This window comes from Vulpes lagopus, chromosome 9 (genome assembly GCF_018345385.1).
Source record: "Vulpes lagopus strain Blue_001 chromosome 9, ASM1834538v1, whole genome shotgun sequence".
Lineage (NCBI taxonomy): Eukaryota > Metazoa > Chordata > Mammalia > Carnivora > Canidae > Vulpes > Vulpes lagopus.
In genome coordinates this window covers 69104665-69125017 of record NC_054832.1, presented here as the reverse complement: position 1 = coordinate 69125017, position 20353 = coordinate 69104665, and the positions used below count along the sequence as shown (strand labels likewise).

Here is a 20353-nt window from a genome sequence, read left to right as displayed (position 1 = left end):
GATTTGGCCTGAGTGGGTCTGAACAAAGCCAGAGGTTTGGTTCCCAGACGTTCCAGAATGCCTTCTAGATGTGTGTGCATCCTGGCCATTTGTGTCCGACGTTGCCAAAGTCTTCATCCACTATCTAATTTAAACCTCCTAATGAATCTTGGAGGAAGATAGAATTACCTCATTTTACAGATGAGGAGTGGAGGCTCAGGGAAATGGTGTGGCTTGTCCAGGGTCCCACACAGATAAGGTTCTGAGTGACAGCGTCAGAACTTGAACTAAGGTGCATCTGACCCATATCAGTGCTCTAACCCACCATCCTATATTATACCTCATTTGTTAAAAGAAAAATCCTGACTTTGGCTTTTTTGGGACTGAGTGGTTTTAATATAACACATAGTTGAAAATCCAAATGAGATTATTGCAAAACAGTAATGAAGGCAATTTAGTGATTAAAGTAACTTTATCTTGTCCTTGATTGTTATGTCTTTGGGTGGACGCTGAGGATTTTGTAGCTTTTCTGACTTCTTGGCATGTTTTTGATTTGTATATTGATGTCCTGAGAAGATGTCAGCATGGAAATGCTTAGCTGTCTCTGAGCAACGTTAATAGTGCAAGGTCTAATGAGTTTAGAAATCTTTCAGTAATCAGATCTGGGATGAGTGCTTCCCTTGGCTACAGGCTTTTTTTCCCCCCTCCCTAAGCATTTGGAGAGGTCTTGTCTGACTTTTAGCAGCCTTGGAGGTTCCACATAGTTCATTCATGGGAAGGGCAGATGGAAAATCATTAGCACTTCTCTCCTTCAGCAAATTGATATTTCATCAAACCTGGGCTCTGGTGGCTTTAAGACAGTAAGCCTTTTTACTCCTATAGGATAGTTCACACAGGGTGCAGTAACCCCACTAAATTAAATTGTGTACTTCGCTCTGGTGCAGAGAGGTCACCGTGAAAAGCAGTGGCTGCCGACTTACTTTACCTGGCAGTGGTTCAACTCTGTGACAGGCCTACCTCTGATTTAAACAAATTTGAGAAATATGTAAAGTTTTGGAAGCAGTTTTGCACTGATTTGATAAAAGAAACCACAAAACACTGCAGCGCAGGTGTTGAGAATGTTTGAAAGCTGATTGAGGGAAGCAGATGGCTTTAGTCAGTGGCATCCAGCCAAAAGAGCAGGTGCTGGTCATGTGACCGCTGGTTACCAGGGTAATCTGATTGCTCTTGGCGTGCAGATGAAAGGAAAGGGGCCCAGCGTTCAGCTGTAGTATTGTATAATTTGTGGCAGTTAGAGCGGAAATAAATGCTGGAAATGGAGCCTCATAGTAGGGGAGACTTCTGTCCATGTGTAGCGTAAACACTAGGACAGTTGGATGAGGAACTGTTGTATGGATTTTTTTTTTTTAATTTAAAAAATATTATTCTTTCTGTGGATCTTTTGGGGACTTAAAGTTTTTAGGACAGCACCTTTTTAAAAAAATTTTAAATAAAAAGAACTCTTTAAACCTAACTGCCGTTGACTATAATCTTGAATTCTTTGTAAGTTACTTCCTTATGTGGCTATTTACTATGCTAAAGTGTTCACAAAATAAAAACAGGCTCTGAGTATTTAGAAATAACTAGTTTAGGATTACCGAATATTTTATTTACTCATGACAAAAATACATTTTAGGCGTGTGTGGATACTTTATTATACTAACATAATTTTGAGATGTCTTACATGATGTGCTTTATTTAAATAAAAGCATAGAGATGTCTTGGCGTCTTTTGTAGTAGCTGAGGCTGAAGAAAATGCTGTTTTCTGTCAGCATACTTTTCTGGAATTTATAAACTTCAATAAATAAACTTTTTAAAGGTTTTTGAAATACATCTTGTTTTCAAGTATATTGGAATTTTAGGCTTTCTAGAAATAGTAAATGTAAATCATTAACGAGGTTAGATTAGTTGTTGGATAACATGATAATATTAGGAAATGTTGGGGCTGGTTTGGAAATTGGAATGGAAGTTAGCACTAAATGTACATTTTAAAAGAATATCAAATAAATGTCCTAAAGGTGATGGTAAACTTAAATTAAAAAATTTTTTTTCATAGAGTTCATTCATGTCTTTTGACTTATGTAACATTCAAATCCTATTAACGTTTGACAGAAACATTCTATGGAACATGCACTTTAATTATTGGGGTTGCTTTGCTATATTTTTGTATTTCAGAGACCAAGCTTTTGAAAGAGAGGCTATTGTGACTATGTCAAAAAAAAAAAAAATGCCTAGCACCAAAATAAAGCTTATGTTAAATTAAGAAGACAGCATTAAGTAAAATTATATAGGACAGGAAATTGCCATATATTTTGTTATATTTTAAAAGGCTTCATTGGATAATAATGTAGCTGGATGATATAATAGAGGACACCTAGTAGTGTTAGTTATAAAAAGGACTTAAATAGGAGTATTTAAAGCTGCAAGAGACACAAAGAAATGATCATTATAGTCTAGTTTCCCTTGACATTAAAATTAAAAAAAAAAAAAGAACCCATAACATTCTGCACCTTAAAAACTTGAAAACAAAACTGCTTCTTAATCTGATTTTTCATTATGGCTTGGTATGTTGGCAGGGATTTTGCATTGTCTAGATGAGGAAATGTACTCCGTGTGGTGTTAGGAGTTTTTGCATGAAATTTCTTTTTAATTAGGTCAGATATTTGCCAAAGGTCATCAGTATGGGGTTTGGCTATAAAAACTTAATTGAGAGTGCCATTTAACTATAAACGGCCAACATGCATCGATTTATCAGTTGTCATTGATACTTTCGGGATATTAATGTGGGAAATATAAGGCATGGGGCATGTGGAAAACCTCATTAAAAAGTGAACACTAAGTGATCCACTTTGAATTCTAGTAATAAGAAACCTGATTCAGAAGCAAGTGCTTTGAAGAAAAAGGTCAACAAGGGAAAAACAGAAGGTTCTGAAAATTCAGACTTAGACAAAACGCCCCCACCATCTCCTCCTCCTGAAGAAGATGAGGACCCAGGTGTTCAGGTAATACCATTATTCTGATCCCGAGCCTTGGTTATTTAGCATGGGTAACTTTAGCCGCATATCAAGTACACTAGACCTCCCCTGTCTTTGTTATAGAGCTGCTTTAAAGGTGGCTTTATTGTTGTCTGGAACATTATATCCACAATGGTGAGAGCTGGGGGCTGACACGAAGTTAAACTCCTGACTTCTTGGTTTTGTCATCTTTGACCTCACAATAAATAAAACTGAGAGTCTTCATTTATTTCTGTAAATGTATCCTTCGATGTTGATATATATATATATGTATATATTTGTGTTAACATGTTGTTGATGTATTGGTTCATTTAAAGCTGCTTTCATATTTCTGATTTTCTCTGAAGTTTGGTTGCTTGTCAGTTCTTTTATTTTACAGAATAAAAAAACCAACATGTAATCTGTAGCTAATCTTAAGGTTTCTGACATCTGATGGCCAGAGTTGGGATGATAAATAAAGTTTCTGTGAACAAGTTAGTGACTTTCTAGATGGTAACAGTGCAGAACTTTTCAGTGTTAGATTCTCCTGACTTTTGGAGAATTTTGTAGGAAGAAGTTGAAAAACTGAAATAAACATTAGGAATGTAGATTCTTGTGTGTAAAGCATCCTGCCTTCACTGATTAGACTATAAGGTAAGAGGCCCTTACACGTGACCGTTAAAAATTATTTCCTTGTTACAGTCTCTGGAAGTGTGCCAGTATGTTCCACTGGGATGGCTAGGAATGTCACTTCAGTGAATGACATCTAAGTTATCAAGGAGCAGTTACCGAGGAGTCCTGTTAGAATCGCAAGTCAGCCCCTAACAACCTGCTTGTCTTTTTCGGAGTGTTCAGTCCACACTAAGTACTTTGCTACCCATACCTCTACCAAGTCGCTTAAAAGTCAGAAAAAAAAAGTACAGTTGCAGCTCTATTTTAAAGAATTTCAGATAGGTTTGGGTTTTTTTGTTTTGTTTGTTTTAAAGGTTTTAGTTTTAAGTAATCTCTACACCCAGCGTGGGGCCCAACCCCACAATCCTGAGATCAAGAGTCACTGGCTCTTCCAGCTGAGCCAGCCAGGTGCCCCTGTTTGTTTGTTTTTTAGTAGAACTCCTTGATGTCTATAATGTCACGGAATGGCTTAAGCTAAGAGGGCCCGAAAGGGAGAGGAAAAAGAGAGTATGCGTGAATGAATGTGGTTTGGTTAGGTTCTGTAACTAACTTGTGATGCCGCTGGCCGTTTGGGTGAATTTTGTAATTTCCTTTTACACATCACTGTAAAGATAGGAAAGGTAAGGTAAGTAAACCTCTTTTTTTTTTTTTTTTTTTTTTTTAATGGCTTTGGGAATTTTAAACTAAAATATTTGAATGATCTTAAAGTTTATTTTTATGCACAGGGGTGTTTTCTTCTGAATCGTGTTTGCTTAAACCAGGGCCTTTATGACAATAGTATTTGGACATTAAATAGATTTCTTGACCACACAGGTCAAGAAAATTCCATTTTTCCCTCACAAATAATGCTGCTGTTTCTTGAAAGTATTTGTATTAATGGAGACTCAGTTGGACTTTAGGAAATACTGATTTTTCCCCCTTCTGCATTTCACTTATAGAAAAAGGCTAGTCTATTCAAATAAACATCAGTGCATCCTTTCTAATTAGCTAGTGCATAACTGTTATGGGTTCAGTAGCTAATATAAGCAACCACACAAGAAGATCTGACTTTGAAGGCAAGTCTTTCTGTGTTCCTGACACAGGAAGTGATGCTGACTGCTGTTTGTTGTTTCTTCCTGTAGCATATGCATGAAGGGCTTACAGTTCTTATGTTCTGTGATTGATTTGTTTAAACTATTAAATTCCGTATAATGTAAACTCAAAATTGTATCTCAAAGTACTACAACAGAGAGACCACGGAAACACATTTAAATCTTCCCTTTGGTATAACTGTGTTAACTATGTGTAACTTTTCTAAAATAATGTAAGTTTATCAAATTGGCCTATTATTTTAGTCTCAGTTCAGAAGTTTTGATTTATGGTTTATTTTCTTTTTTAAAAAAGTTTTTATTTTTTAATTTAATTTAATTTATTTTTTTTAAAGATTTTATTTATTTATTCATGAGAGACACAGAGAGATGCAGAGAGAGAGGCAGAGACACAGGCAGAGGGAGAAGCAGGTTCCATGTAGGGAGCCTGATGTGGGACTTGATCCTGGGCCTCCAGGGCCTCCAGGGCCTCCAGGGCCTCCAGGATCGTGCCCTTGGCTGAAGGTGGTGCTAAACCACTGAGCCACCTGGGCTGTCCTAAAAAAAAAGTTTTTATTTATTTATTTGAGAGAGAGAAAATGAGCAAGGGGAGGGGCAGCAGGAGACTGAGAAACAGGCTCCCCACTGAGCGGGGAACCTGATGCTGGGCTCCATCCCAGGACCCTGGGGTCATGACCTGAGCCAAAGGCAGATGCTTAACCGACTGAGCCACCCAGGCGCCCCAATAAGCTTTTTTTTTTTAAAAGTAGTTTTAGGTTTACACAAAAGTATTTATATATGCCAAAGGCAGATGCCCAACCTACTGAGCCAGCCAGGCACCTCCTGAGTTATGGTTTAAATGGAATGCTTACACTTTGTTTTGATTTTAAGAAATCTTTCAAATAATAATAGTTTGGCAGACCATAATAGAAGTGTATTATGTAATGAATTGATTTTATGTTGGGAAATGGTAAAAGGAATCTCATTACCTAAAATAAATGAACTTAAGATCACTATTGTTTAAAAGGCAGAAAGCCATAACAATATGTAAAATTTTCAGGAAAAATTTAGTTCTAATTGTATTTTTGGTGTTTTTGCTCTTATGAAGTGACCGTGTATCCACTACTAACAAACCCCATCACTGTTGCATAGATTGATAACCCAAAGTTGATGTGAGAACAAACTTCCAGAATTAAAAAAGGTCTATCCACCAATCATAAAATTTCTGTTTAAAAAAGAAAAGCTTACTGTTTTATTGTACTGGAACATTTCTTCAGTAGGGAGATTTAGTGTATAGTGGATTTGTGTTAGACTGTATCTGAGGGTGTCTAGTTACTTAGGCTGGAAGCATACTGTGACATGGCCCCAACCAGGGAAACCTGATAAAACATCCAGATGCATCACTGATAGCACTTCCTCCTTATAGTAATGACAACAAGATGAAAATATAGATTAGCCCATTTCAATTTAGTTAAATTGATAGATTAAATGAAATACAGATTTGCTAAATCTTACCAATTAAAATACCGTTACTGATAACAACCATTTATATCTTAAGGAAATTGACAATTGAGAAGTGAGGAATGGTTAAATGGGCACAGGAGCAGGAGTTATTCTAGATCAGCTTTGGGAAGAGAGAAGGGAAGCTGTGCAGGGTATCCTGGCCTTGTAGCATCAGTACTTTGTGATTATTATTATTATTATTATTATTATTATTATTATTATTTTGGAAAGGTAGCGCTAATTAATGATGACTTTAAACCTACTAATTTCACTTGGCATTAGTATGGGCCATGCACTGTTCTAAATGCTTTAAATGAATTGTGTTATGTGATCTAATTCCCTAATGGGATCTTCACAATATACTTATGAAGTAGTTAACTATCATGAACCCCATCCTGCAGATCGGGAGACTGAGGTCCACAAAACAATATGTCCAAAGTCACATAGTGAGAACCTGGGCCAATTCAGAGACTCCGCACTCACCTCCAGGGCCCCCAAGGTCAAATTGCCTCCAGTGGTGTGGGGGGAGGTCACAGATAGCAGAACCCCTGCTGACCTAGGATTGGTTCTGGGTCAGGGCTGACTAGGAGGATCAGAGGAGGAGCCTCTACTCTGGTCCATGTGCTACCCTGTGGGTCTAAGCCACTACAAGTTTATTAATAAGAGGTTACCCCACATACCTTGAGCCAGAAAGGTGCTTTGCACCTCTGCAGTCTAGACTGTGTAAGATCAGAGCTCACAGTCTAAAACAACTCATTTGATGGTCATACTGTAGCAAGTTTGTGTTATAAGCTGCCTCCCAGCCCCTCCTGAGAGCAGAGAGAGCAGAAGTGCGGTAAAACAAAACTCAATCCATCTTATCCTCCGAGGCAAGGTGCTGGGCTTCCGTGGTCCTGGTTTAAGCTGCGAATATCCTTGCTTGCTCCCCCTCTGGTCTGCATGGTGGGGTGACTTGCCTCTTTGTTTTACTAACGAACTTTAAAATTCAGAGTCTCTTTAAAATGTTTTATTTCATAATTCTTTGAAAAAAGTTCATAAGTGTTACTTTCTCAGTATTTTGATTCATTTTGAGTGCTTCGTGAACTCCTCTATAAGTTGTAATCTTAATTTATCAGTGATTTAAAATTTACCCATGTCATTTTAGAGTTGTGTTAGATTTTATCAAATACACATATTAACGAAAGGTGATTTCCTCTTGTTTTTAATTGACAGAACTAATCTTCATCAAAAAGGTCTAACAATACAGAACTGTTTTGAGCAAAAAGTGTGTAAATCTCCTCCTGCTCCATTCACTTCACTCCCTAGAATTAATAGTTATTAACAATTTGTTGTGTGTCTTTTCAGGTTTTTGTTGTTGTTGTTGTTGTTATTGAAAGTGTATACATATACCATTTCTTAGCAAATATTCCTGTAGTCTTAGAGAAGTAAACGAGACATTCAGTGTCCTTGTTTTGAGTTTATGTGTTGATGAGTCATACATACAAAGAGATGCACAAGCATTTCTGTTATCCTAAATAGAATTATAAGCTGCTTATTATTATGTGACTTGCTTTTTATTTTACAATTTATCTTGCAGATCATTCTGAAGATATAAAAGCTTGGGTCTAAAAAAAAATTGAGATATCTTGCAGATATTCTCAAGATATGTACCTTACTAGAAGTGCAATCGCTAGGTCAAAGGGTGGGCATTTTTAAACTTTTGATAGACAATGACCATACTGTCCTGCAAGGTGGATAACCCAGTCTTTTGACGTTGGGGTGGGAGGAGACCATTTTGCTAATAATCTTACTAATACCAGCTATTACCAGAACTTTACATTTTAATCAGTGTGGTAAAAAATTTAACTAAAAAAAGTAAAATTAGTTTTCACAGTCATTCACTATAAATTCTGCCATTCAGTCTTTCATCTCCTCAAAAATTTTAAGACTATTGCCAAGATTAAAATGCAAACCTTTTATTTAAATGGCCCTCTGAAGTACTATATCAGTATTTATATAGAACTTTGTAATTTACAGATTATCTTCTAATGCCTTCACTTTCTTGGATATTTTATTATTATAGGAAAAACTTAAAACATACAAAAGTAGAATAGTATACACTGCTGTTTACCTGTCATCCAGCTTCTATATAGCTTTCACTTCTGAGCGGTGCACCGCCTGACTAAAGAATCAGTTGTGTCATTACTTCCATTCCCCAGCTGAAGATCTGGTAACTGGGAGTGACGGAGCCTTGGAAGTTCCAGACACCTGACTCCAGATTCCACCCCATTTCCGTTATGTTCACTGCCACTGTGGTTTCTTATGTGATTTACAGGGTTAAAATTATCAGCTTTTAGCTGAGGTTAATCTAAAAAAAAAATATATATATATATATACACACACACATATTGCCATCCTGAAAAGTTATAAAGAGCATCAGTGATGGCTTCTTAAACTTGCTTTGTTGGATTTGTTTGTTTTTGTTTTAGAAGAGACGTTCCAGCAGGCAGGTGAAGAGAAAGCGATACACAGAAGACTTGGAGTTCAAGATTTCTGATGAGGAGGCAGATGATGCAGACACTGCTGGGAGAGACTCCCCCTCCAACACCTCTCAGTCAGAACAGCAGGTCAGCAGCCCTTCTGTGTGGTTCTCACGTGTCTTGCACAAGGTGGACTAGAGCTCGAATAGCTGGAAGCCTTGGACTCTGAGTCGGAGAACATTCATCTACTATTGGCTAATGTACTGTGGGATGTTAAATGTTTAGCAGTAGCTTTTAGAAAGCCCTGTTTGCTGAAATTTATTTTTATATGAGCCTCTGATACATAATTTGATGCAGTTTTGGAGAATTAATGGCCTATGTTGAGGAATAGTCAGAGCTAGGATGCAAGGAGGCTGAATTTACCTCTGAAGAATTCAGGGCTGTAGCTTCTGGGACTTTAATAAACCACTCAAGCTTGTCTCCTGCTGTTAGGCACCGTCAGAACCCCTTTATGAAATTACTGCCTTGTAGTACCCAGCAGGGCATACTTTATTCTCTGTGCAATGTAAATGATGGATAAAATAGTTTGTATAAAATATGGCTAGTAATGTTGGATTGATTATTGTAAAGATCTTTTTTTTTAATGCTCTTTTGTTACCATTACTGTACTTTAGTTAACAAACTGGTAACCCATTGAAAAGTATATTAAATGCCAGTTTTTACTTTATTTGGTAATTTGTGCTATGTTAAGTTGTTATATAACATTTTATGTGACCAACATAGATAAAAGCTGCCTACAATAACAGAATGATGAGTATATTTACCCCATGGGTATAGATGAGCAAAAGTTATATTTTTGACTGCTATCATGCAGAGATTATTTTCTCTTGGCAGCTGGAGTTTCTGAATGTTCTCTGGCTTTAGGGACCCATGCTAGTCCACATAATTAAACCACATAATCATGAAGTAATAAACACAGATCTTCCTTTGCCTTTCTAGAGAGTGAGAGTCTTGTTCTTTTCAGTCATAATTTCCCACTGGTGACTTTGTACCCAGTGATTTAAAGGGTATGAATTTAAAGGGGAGGAAGGTAGATGTAAAGGGAATGATTTCTTATTTTTATAGCATGGAATGGGATGGTTTCTATTTGGGTTGATTGATTCTACTTTGGTTTTGGTTTTTTTAGGAATCTGTTGATGCAGAAGGTCCAGTGGTAGAAAAAATCATGAGCAGTCGTTTAGTAAAAAAACAGGTAAGCACCACTTGGAGTGATCAAAACCTATGGTATATGTATGACTCTTAAGTTATTTTTTGCCTTATGATTTCCATTAAAAATTCACTATTGTAAAACAAAACTCCTGGTGATATTTCTCATCCTGTCTGATTTATTAGCCAAATATAAAACTATGAGCTATTTAGCCCCAAATGAAATTGAAATATATCAAACAATCAGTGCTTTATGACACCATTTAGAGTAGACAAGGAACTCAAAAATCGCCAAAGAAATATATAAGCCTTTTAGAGTTATACGCTGCCTCTTTCATAAATACTATTCATAAAAAAATCATAAATGTGAATTTACCTCTCCTCTCCCTTAGGAAAGTTCCCTGCCTGCCCCTGTCCCTGCCCCCACCCCAGGATGGAGGTTTATCATTTTAGTGAGTAGGTGTTTTCTCATACTTTCCATAACATTTCTTCATATCCAATTAAAATATTTATTAATATCTTTTTTTGTCAATGCAAAGGTGAACTACAGAACTATTTTCAGTGTAATTTCTTTTCTTTTTTTAAGATTCAGTTTTTTTAAAGTAATCTCTATACCCAACATGGGGCTTGAACTCACAACCCTGAGATCAAGAGTCACATGCTTCACTGACTGAGCCAGCCAGGTGCTCCTTCAGTGTATTTTTTGAAGATAATATGACTTATTCTTCAAAATTAGTCAAAATTTATGTTCATCTGAGGTGAACTCTAAGTACCTGTTACTACTAGTCTGATAGCTTTGTCACTGAAGAACACATATAAAGCAGTCTAGTACTGATGGAGAGTCCCTGTTTCATCCCAACCATCTCTCTTTTGCCAGTTGGAGAAAATGTTTTATTTTGTTCGAAGAATTACATAGACCTTGAGCTGCACCTCTATATTCTAGCATACAGTTTCCAGTGTCCCTAGAAGTGGTGTCCTATGGATATAGGATGCCTGTCTTTCAGCTTGAATCTTTGTCAAATGCAGTTCTTATTTGCTTTCCAGGTAGGTGGAAGTACAACCTCATTGCTCTGATATGTAAAATAAGCTGCTGCTTTTGTTTGTTTGTTTTAAAGTGAGATGTATGCAAAATGTGACTTACCATTGAAAGATATGAGGCATGGAGGAATCAGTGAGACCCCAGATTTATCAAATAGGGAACCTTTGCTCTTCAGATGCAATTGTCGAGAGACCCTTGAAAATGGTATTACACCAGCAGGGCATTTCTCTTTACCTTTGTTGCAGTACTGTTTGCTTTTCTATTGTGTTATTCAGAGTGTGGATTTTTTTTATCAGACTCTACAACTCTAGTTCACAGGAAAATAATCAAGAATGGCATGTCAAGATATTTTGAAATTGAGCGTAGGGGATGGGAGTTATATGGAGTGGCTATCTGTTGACCCTTTGAACATGACAATTTCCTTTCTGATGAATTCAATGATAAAATTTCCACCAAATTTCCCACCTGTTTAAGCAGAAATGAGCACTATTTAACTCATTAGAAAGGTTGCGTTTTTGTCCTGCTAATGACTTTAGAACTGTTAATTTGTGAAATGTCAATATATGGTAAAATTTAAATACTTGACATGCTTTAAAGAATAATCCCCTTCACAGAATTGAAGTGACTTGTTGGAGTAAATAGCATGTGGTTTGGATAGGATGTATTAATTTTCATTCAGTTGATAGTGCTTCAGCAGGCATACTCAGCAGGTTTGGGGTTGCAAATTATAATTAGCTCTATTATTCAGAGCTACTTAGACTATGCATTACGTGGGACGTTGCTTTTCCTTTCTGCTTTGCCCACTTTACAGCTCTTTTTTCTTTTCTCATTAGCTTTAAAAGATAGGTACCCACGGTTAGGAATAGGTATTGTTATCATTTACAGGCAACTGAGGTTATTTTATCATAGGAGATTAAAAATCACTTTAATTTTATATGACGGTGGAGTGTTTGTGGAGTTGGTGAATTTTAGGATGGAGAAGATGAACGGAAGAATTGGTCTGAGCAGGGAGGTATGCCTTGAGGTGTGATTTAAAGTAAGGATGAGATGTATAGCTCATTGAAGTGCTTTTACATTACTGGTGTTCATAAAGCGCAATAAAAAGTCATCAGAACATTGTAAACATTAGCAGGTACTCACTTTTCCAATTGGTAATGTTCTTGAAATAGTTACTTTAGTTATCAGCTCTATTAACATTGGAGGAGAGTGTGGCAAATAGAAACAAAAGGAAATTTGAGATTTTCCTGTGGATTCTAGCTATGCCTGCTGGTCTGTGTCCTATTACCATGAATAATTGAAGAAGTAGCTGTGAGAAGGTGCCTTTATCTCCCCCTGGCAGCACTACAGTAACTGCTGTGGGCTCTCAGAGCCTACCCTACACGGTGCTGACACATAGTGGGGACTCAGATAATCGTTTCCAGAGTCAGTTGACCTCATCACTGTAGCCTGAGAAGCGTTTCTCATTGTCATGGAGTCATGCGGACACAGAGCTCATCTGGCAGAGCCTCCGTAATGCAGCACCTCCTGTTAAATAGGGCTGGCTCAGGCCTGTATGTTGTTCTAAACTCACGTTCAAGTGTGTGAGTCCCAGGGAAAGGGATGTAGATGATACTCGTATTTGAATTTTTAGGTAAATTTAAGAATGGACTTTTGGATTGTACAATTGTTCATTCTTTTGTTTTCTGCATTTAGTCCATCATGTAGCCCTTTCTGCTTGGAGCCATCTGTCCTTGGAGAATAATAATTCAAATCCTTTTTGTATTGGAAGGTCAAAAGTAGTTTTAAAAGTAAATTCTGGGGGATCCCTGGGTGGCGCAGTGGTTTGGCGCCTGCCTTTGGCCCAGGGCGCGATCCTGGAGACCCGGGATCGAATCCCACGTCGGGCTCCCAGTGCATGGAGCCTGCTTCTCCCTCTACCTGTGTCTCTGCCTCTCTCTCTGTGTGTGACTATCATAAATAAATAAATAAAAAATTTTTAAAAAAAGTAAATTCTGGCTATATTCCCTGGAATTCTTTTTTTTTTTTTTTTTTTTTAGGTTATCCCATGATATATTTTCTTAAGAGCTTATTTAAATTCCAGGGTATTTGTTTTAATCTTCTTTAGCTGAACCCACTAATAACAACAACAAATAGTATGTAAAGTGGGCAGAAGTCTTCATCACATTTATTATGTCCTACTTTCTCCATAAGTGAACTGTGATTTGGTATCTCTGGTAGAGAATAGAGTAGGGTTGGGTCAGAAGTAGGAAGTGATTCATACCTTTGCTTTATTGATGTCTTTATCAAGGCGCTTTCTCTTTCTGTTGTAAATTTTCTAACACTTTCCCTTTTGGGGAAACTATAGTTTAGCTTTGTTTCTCCAGTGTGGCTGCTTAATTTAGTGATAGAATGCTTAGGGAAGGTCATCCATTATTTTTGGCTTCAGGATTGCCATTTACAGAAAGAATCCAGGTGGCCAAAGGAGTCGATTTATTGTCTGGTTCCTGTGAACGATGGAAACAAGTATGGCTTAATATATTTGGAACTTTAAATTTCATATGAATAATAAGGATTTTCATAGACTAGCCTTGGAGTCTAATGAAAAGATATACACGTTTCTCAAAAATATTCTATTGAACACATAAAATTACTGTAGAGGGCTCTCAAATTTAATAGTAGTTGTCCAGAAAATAAATTTGCTGGTTTTTTGTGTATGTGCAAGCACACTTGCATTCATGTCCAGAACTCTAGTGCTTGGAGTCAGTTATTCATTGGTTATGATATTGTTATCATTATAGAATAGTGTTTGAAAGTTGGGACATGAGGATGGATAATTGTTGGGGCTGTTTCCAGATATCACCAGAGGCTGGTCAAACTGCCATTTATTTATTTATTTATTTATTTATTCATTCATTCATTCATTCATTCATTCATTTAGATTTTATTTATTTATTCATGAGAGACAATGAGAGAGAGACAGAGACACAGGCAGAGGGAGAAGCAGGCTCCATGCAAGGAGCCCGATGTGGAACTCGATCCCAGATGCCATGATCATGCCCTGAGCCGAAGGCAGACACTCAACCGCTGAGCCACCCAGGGTGTCCCCAAACTGCCATTTAATGAATAATTAAAATGGTGTTCCTGAGGGCTAATGAATTCACATACTTTTGTTAATTGTTTTGCTATTAGTAAGGCAGAGGTCAGTAAGATCATATGTATATGAAACAAAAGGTATAAAGCAACTCTACTCACAGTTCTAGGGGCAAGAAGGTGATCCAGTATGTGTGGTCACTTCATCAAAGAACAGGCTTATAATTTGGGACATCCAGAAGAAACAGGCCTTGGTAGAATTCTATACCAGCTCCAGGTGGTACTACATGAAGCCTTGGAACCCAGTTGCTTCCTCTCAGACAGCTCTCGACCCTCTTGGTAGTCATTTCCATGGCGGGTTCCTAGAGGAATAGCTGATCATGACAAGAAAGTGGGTATTGATGACAGTCAAGAGACAGACAGTTGATGGCTGTGAGTCAGAACTTTCTGACCACAGGACTGAGATAGGATGAAAACTATCCGTGGTGTTCCAGAGTAGATCCTATGTGCTTTGGTGTCTGCTTAGAAATTAGGGGCTGGTAAGACTATTTATTTAGAATATGATGGAAAAGCCAGTATAGGGGGAAAGATTGGGAAGAAGAAAATCAGGAAATAAGAGAGAATAGAAATGATAAAGCTTGGTTTTTTGTTTTTTGTTTTTTTACTACCTCAAAGATACATAATTTTGAAACTTTCTGAATTGAAAGAAATATAACTAGCATTAAAAGAGTAAAAACGGTAGACGAGACACTTGAATTCCATCCTAGGATTGGATTTCACGGTAATGCTATGACAAATGTCAAAAGGTCTAGGCTCATCCTGGCTCTCCCTTTACCCTGGTTGTCTTCTGTCTTGTCATGGCCTTTCTACCAGAATCTCCAGTTCTGTGCAGAGCTAATGTATTTCAAAATGACTACTGAAATGTGTGAGTGGAAGAGGTAACATTGGGTTCGAAAGAAGTAAGGTGGGGGCTAGTTAGGTTGTCTCTTGAATTGACAAGAATTTCTCTCTAAATTAAATCAGTTAATTCCAGGCTTATGTTGCTGGCTCTTGATGGTACCCAGCAAAAATTCTTTTTTTCCATTTTTGACAACTTAAACGTTTGGGATAGTGATGGTGTCCTGTATATATTGTTTAAAAAGCTATTTATGGTTATGACCACTTATATATCATTAGATCAGAACCAGATATTAATGGGCTTTGACTACGCTCATAAATATCCTGCCTTCTAATTGCTGAGGGCTACGCAGGTGGAAAAGCAGTTTAAAATTTGATTGAGGAGATACATGTGAGAGTTTCAGAGAAAAGTTTAAGTTCACACAGTCTTTGATAGTAGTTTGAAGATTAGGGATTGAGGAAATTGTAGCCTCTCAGAGCAGAGCCTGTGCTAGTCTGTCATCCAGTATAGAAGTCTTTGCTCTTTTGTTCGTCCTTTACCATGTTCCTACTTGCCTTAATTTTCTCCGCAGCATCTCTGAGGCGGCTTAGCCAAGTGTGACCCTCGAGGCAGGCTTGGGTGCTCTTGTAAGAGTGTAAAAGCAATCCCTAAACATCTGTAAGTGGTGTTTATGTTCTACGTCCCTGATTTATCTGATCAAATGTTCCAGGAGAAAATTACATACTATGACTTGTTTAATAGCCTAAAACCAGAAGGGAAAAAAAATATCGAAAGAGATACCTAAAATATCATATGAGTGGTATCTTCTGCTGCACACACTGCAGTAGGTGGGATCAGGGGAGATGGTGTAGATAATCTCACCACCGAACTCTTGATTTGGCTGATGCATATCACGATTTTAACCTTAACCTAAATGTAGTAGTTGGAGTGTTAATTTTATTTGGCTGCTATGTGTGTGAGACATCTTGTCTGAGAGATTTTAATTGTACCACTGAGTAAAACTAAAACTGTGAATTGTGATGCACTGATATTACAGTGTAAGAACAAGGTTTAGTTTTATATGGTTTCTTGTTTAGAGTTATTAACTATATGGAGGAATAAATGTCTTTTAAATATTTTAAAACATTACAAAACCCACAATGTAAAGTTGCCATGAGGCAGCCAAAAATAATACATATGGCATTCAGGAGAGCAGTTGCTAATTGGCTGCTGCCTGAGAAAATGGTACACTTGGCGTCTACTTAACACTGTGGGTTTGGCAGAGAGCCAAATTTGGGGTCAGGTTGTTGTGAATGAAGCTGCATGTGGTTAGGGAGGAGTTAAAATGATTCATGTCTTAGAAGCTATAGCACATTGAGTAGCTTGCATGGGCCTAAGCGTGTTAGTCTTCATCTCACTGGCCTCCTACTGCTCGCAATGTGCTCATCCTTACAAGAACATCAAGCACTGCCTTTCTCGTTCCTGTTTCGTATTCCTGTGGGAGTAAATCACTACTTTTGGAATATTCTAGTAGTTGGTGTTAAGTATGTGTCTGAAATTTTCTTTTGCTGCAGAAGGACTCTGGAGAAGAGGTAGAAGTTGAGGAATTCTATGTGAAATACAAAAACTTGTAAGTAAACTGTGATTTTTTTTTCTCTTTTAATCGGGGGATATATTGTCAAAGTCCTAATTAAGGATGTAAGAAATAATTGGAAAAATGAAAAAATAATTGGGAATTGGGAGATTTGGGTATGGTTTGTTTCATGCTTTGGAGGCCATTGCCTACTAACTTTTGTATCCTTGGAATTTCATAAATTTCATTTTTCTGGAAAAATGTGTAATTGGTAGAAAAGTTGACTAGCTTTCATGTATAACCAAGAAATTCTTTTTAGAAGGAATACAGCCTCATACAATAATAGAAAAGTGAGTAAAGTCATATTTGCCTGTCCTTTGAGAATGAATTTTACTCTGTGAGGCCACTCTCCCTCCTCTGGCTGTGCATAGGATGCCAAGCACTTGAGATGAGATGTCTCCTATCAGGCGAAGGCTCTAGAAAATTATGACATCATTCACATTTTGAAATGCAGTGAGCTGTGATTTTGTTTGTTTCTGGTTAGTAGATTTGAATTGCAAAAGTTTTAAAAACTGAAGAACTCAGTGAGTTGTTATTCTTTATTGTAGATATAGGACCAGACACATACTTGATGATCCAAGTAGTTGTGAGGATCAGTAGTCATCCCGCTAAAGTCATCCCATCTGCGGCCTTTTTCTAGTTTAAGCAGTAGTCACAGAACAAGGACAAAAATCTTCATGGATAACATAAAAATTAAGTTTAAAAATGTCAAAGCAAGGAACTCAAACCCTATATTAATAAGTTCTAGAGTTTAAAGAGAGGCTTTTGGGAGTTGCTGTCAGAACAGCCTAAGAAAATATACCATACTCTTAGAAAATGAAAGCACTGGGCCCATGGTCTCTATCATTCTCCCTTGTTGCAACTGCCACTGTGTTAATAAACTAATGTAGTTTAAAGTTTTGCTCATAAGACCTTTATTGAGTGAAAAGATGAAGAAGTCTCTTGTCAGTGTTATTGTGGGAGTTCAGTGATATACAAAATACAGCGATAAAGAAATGCTCAGTTTGTATTAGATGGATGTTGTCATCATTTTGTACTTAGAGCATTATGACTGTATACATGTGGAAATTATACATATGACATGATTTCATATATAGTCATATAAGGGAAGCATCAGCATAGGTAAGGAGGAGATATAAGTAAGCCAGGGAGAGTTCTCTGGTAGATTTATCAAATCACACACAAAGCAAGAAATTTAAGTATTGATTCCCACAAAGTGGCACCACTAGATCAGCATCCATTCAAATCAGGATGTGGAAGTGAGGGCTTGAGGTACTTGATTCATTTGTGACTAGGTCCCACTGCCAGTCCAGGAGAGACTAGTCATCCTTCATCGGTCATGTGAGATGAGGCAAATGTAGTTATAAAGAAGAGCTTTTCTGTCTGATATTATTGAGTTCTAAGAGAAATTAAAATTTCCCTAAAATTAACAGTTCCTGTCAACCTTTTATTTGACATAATTTCAAATTTACAGAAAAATTACAGAACTGGTATAAAGAATTCTTGTTTTCCTTTTTGTAATTGTAAAAGTATCTTCTGGAAAGATTTTTGAGATTCTTAAATGTGATAATGGTTACCAAGTGGTGATTTACTAATTCTGTCACCCATTCTAAATGTATTAGTTGGGTTTTCACTGTAAGGGAGAATTTGGCCTAAATCTGCTTCTTTGTAGCTGTGTAGACTTGCAATGTCTTATTTTTATTCAGTGGGCCATAATTCTTTATTATCATATCATTATTTACTTTGCTCACATCCCAGATTTGGCCACTGGGAGCCCCTTCAGGCTGGATTCTGTTTCCTTTTGCCTTGTCCCCATCCTTCTTTGAGCACTTCCTTACTTTCTGGCAGCAGAGGATATTCTAATCTCATCTTGTAATTGTCCTGTTTAAGTCCTGGAATAGGTTATTTATCCAAAGAGACTTGGTTGTTTCTATTGAAGAATGGCATTTAGAAACCACCATTTGAGTACTAGGTGTGCACATTGCTGCAGGGAAGTCAGCGCTTCAGGGGCCTGTCAGTAGATAGAGCTAGGTGGGCCACCTGCTCGTGTACATGCATGTACACACATGTGTTTATTATATATACACATCTCTGTGTACCTACCTATCTACTTACCTAACAATGATGAAAAACAATGCCTATAAAGGGGGAGGGTCTTTATAACAATTGTTCTGGCTTTATTTCAACAGCACTGCAGGGCTCATTCTGTCCTTTCCCCTTCTAATAGTAATGACTCCCTTCTTCAACCATGAGAAACCTGGTTCTCATTATCTCTAATATATTTGCTTATTTGTCAGTCTTAGAATATACAGGAAGTGTTTTCCAAATTACTAGACCATATTTTTGTGAAAAAGAAGCCTACCAACTATAAAGTTCATTCAGTATTTGTATGTTTATTTGAGAGAGAGAGAGAGCATGAGCAGGGGGAGGGCCAGAGGGAGAGGGAGAAGCAGACTCCTTGCTGAGCAAGGAGCCCAACATGGGCTCCATTCCAGGACCCTGGGATCATGACCCAAGCCAGAGTCAGACCCTTAACCAACTGAGCCCTTTTCCCTTTCCTTCCACCTCATTCCTACTTACCTTCTCATCAATCCCAGATTTATCCTTTCTGTAATTTTTGGTATGAACACACAGATAACATATATATGTGTGTGTGTGTGTGTGTGTAAATATATATACAGAAAATATTTTACATATAATAAAAGTATTATTTTCCCCTGTTTTCTTACAAAAAATAGCAACTATCAGTACACATTTTCACTTTGCTTTTTAATAATACTGTATTTTGGCAATTATTCAATATCAAGCCATAAGGTCTTCTTCACTCTTTGTTACTGCTGTGTAGTACTCCATTTCATGGCTGTGTCATCACTCATCCAAACACATCCTGTGCATGTGGGCATGTAAATTGCTTTTGATATTTTATAGTTATAGATGTTACAGTATATATTCTCATGCCTACATATTTTGAGATTGTTTTAGGCACAGTTTGAGGGTGAAATCCTAGGAATGGGATTGCTGTATTCAAAGGCAAACATATATGTAGTTCTATTAGGTATTGCCACATTCCCTTCCATGAGGGTGTAGCCCTTTGCCTTCCTACCAACAATATAAGAGACCATCTATTTCCCTACAACCTTTCCAGTGTAGTATGGTAGTTTCATTTTTTGTGAGAAATTGTATTTTGCTTTAGTTTTTTTTTCTTAATTTGTGAACAAGAACATCTTTTCATTAGTTTAATCTTCTTTTGTGAGTTGTGTCATCATGTCCTCTGCCCATTTTTCTGTGTGATCTGTTGCAACTATGTTTTCTTAGTTTCTATTATCCTTTGACTTTATATTTTTATTGCATTGTAAATTAAAGAAATTTTTTATGTATTTAGATTTATTAATATTTTCTCTTATTGAATATGGCATTTGAGCCATAGCTAGAAAGATTTTCCCTACCCCCAGATTAAAGAGGAACTTGCCATGTTTTCCTCTAGTACCTGCATGGTTTCATTTTCTGTGTGTAGGTGCTTGATCTACTTGGTGTTTATTTTGGGGTATGGCATAAAGTATAGTAATATTTGGTTGTTCCAATTTTATACTTTTCCAAATATTGTTGTTTTAGCACCGTTATTAAAAAGTCCATCTTCATCCTGGCAATTTGAGATATGTTCCTTATCATGTCCTAAATTTATATATTTATTTGGAACTATATACGTACCATTTTTTTTTTTTTTTTAAAGAGAGAGAGCAAGGGAAGGGCAGAGGGGGAGAGAGAGAATCTCCAGCAGGCTCTGCACTGGGCTCGATCTCATGACCTTAAGCTCTTG

General features: G+C 37.2%; 1 protein-coding gene across 4 annotated transcripts in view; it reads left to right on the top strand.

Moving 5' to 3' along the window:
- Nucleotides 1-20353, top strand: part of CHD7 (chromodomain helicase DNA binding protein 7) — a 191636-nt gene that overhangs the window by 117428 nt on the left and 53855 nt on the right. For all 4 annotated transcript variants that reach the window (XM_041768871.1, XM_041768870.1, XM_041768868.1 and 1 more), the window contains exons 4-7: nt 2879-3020; nt 8722-8859; nt 9899-9964; nt 16478-16533. In XM_041768871.1, the coding sequence (XP_041624805.1) occupies nt 2879-3020; nt 8722-8859; nt 9899-9964; nt 16478-16533 (402 nt within the window). The remainder of the gene's footprint in view (nt 1-2878; nt 3021-8721; nt 8860-9898; nt 9965-16477; nt 16534-20353) is intronic.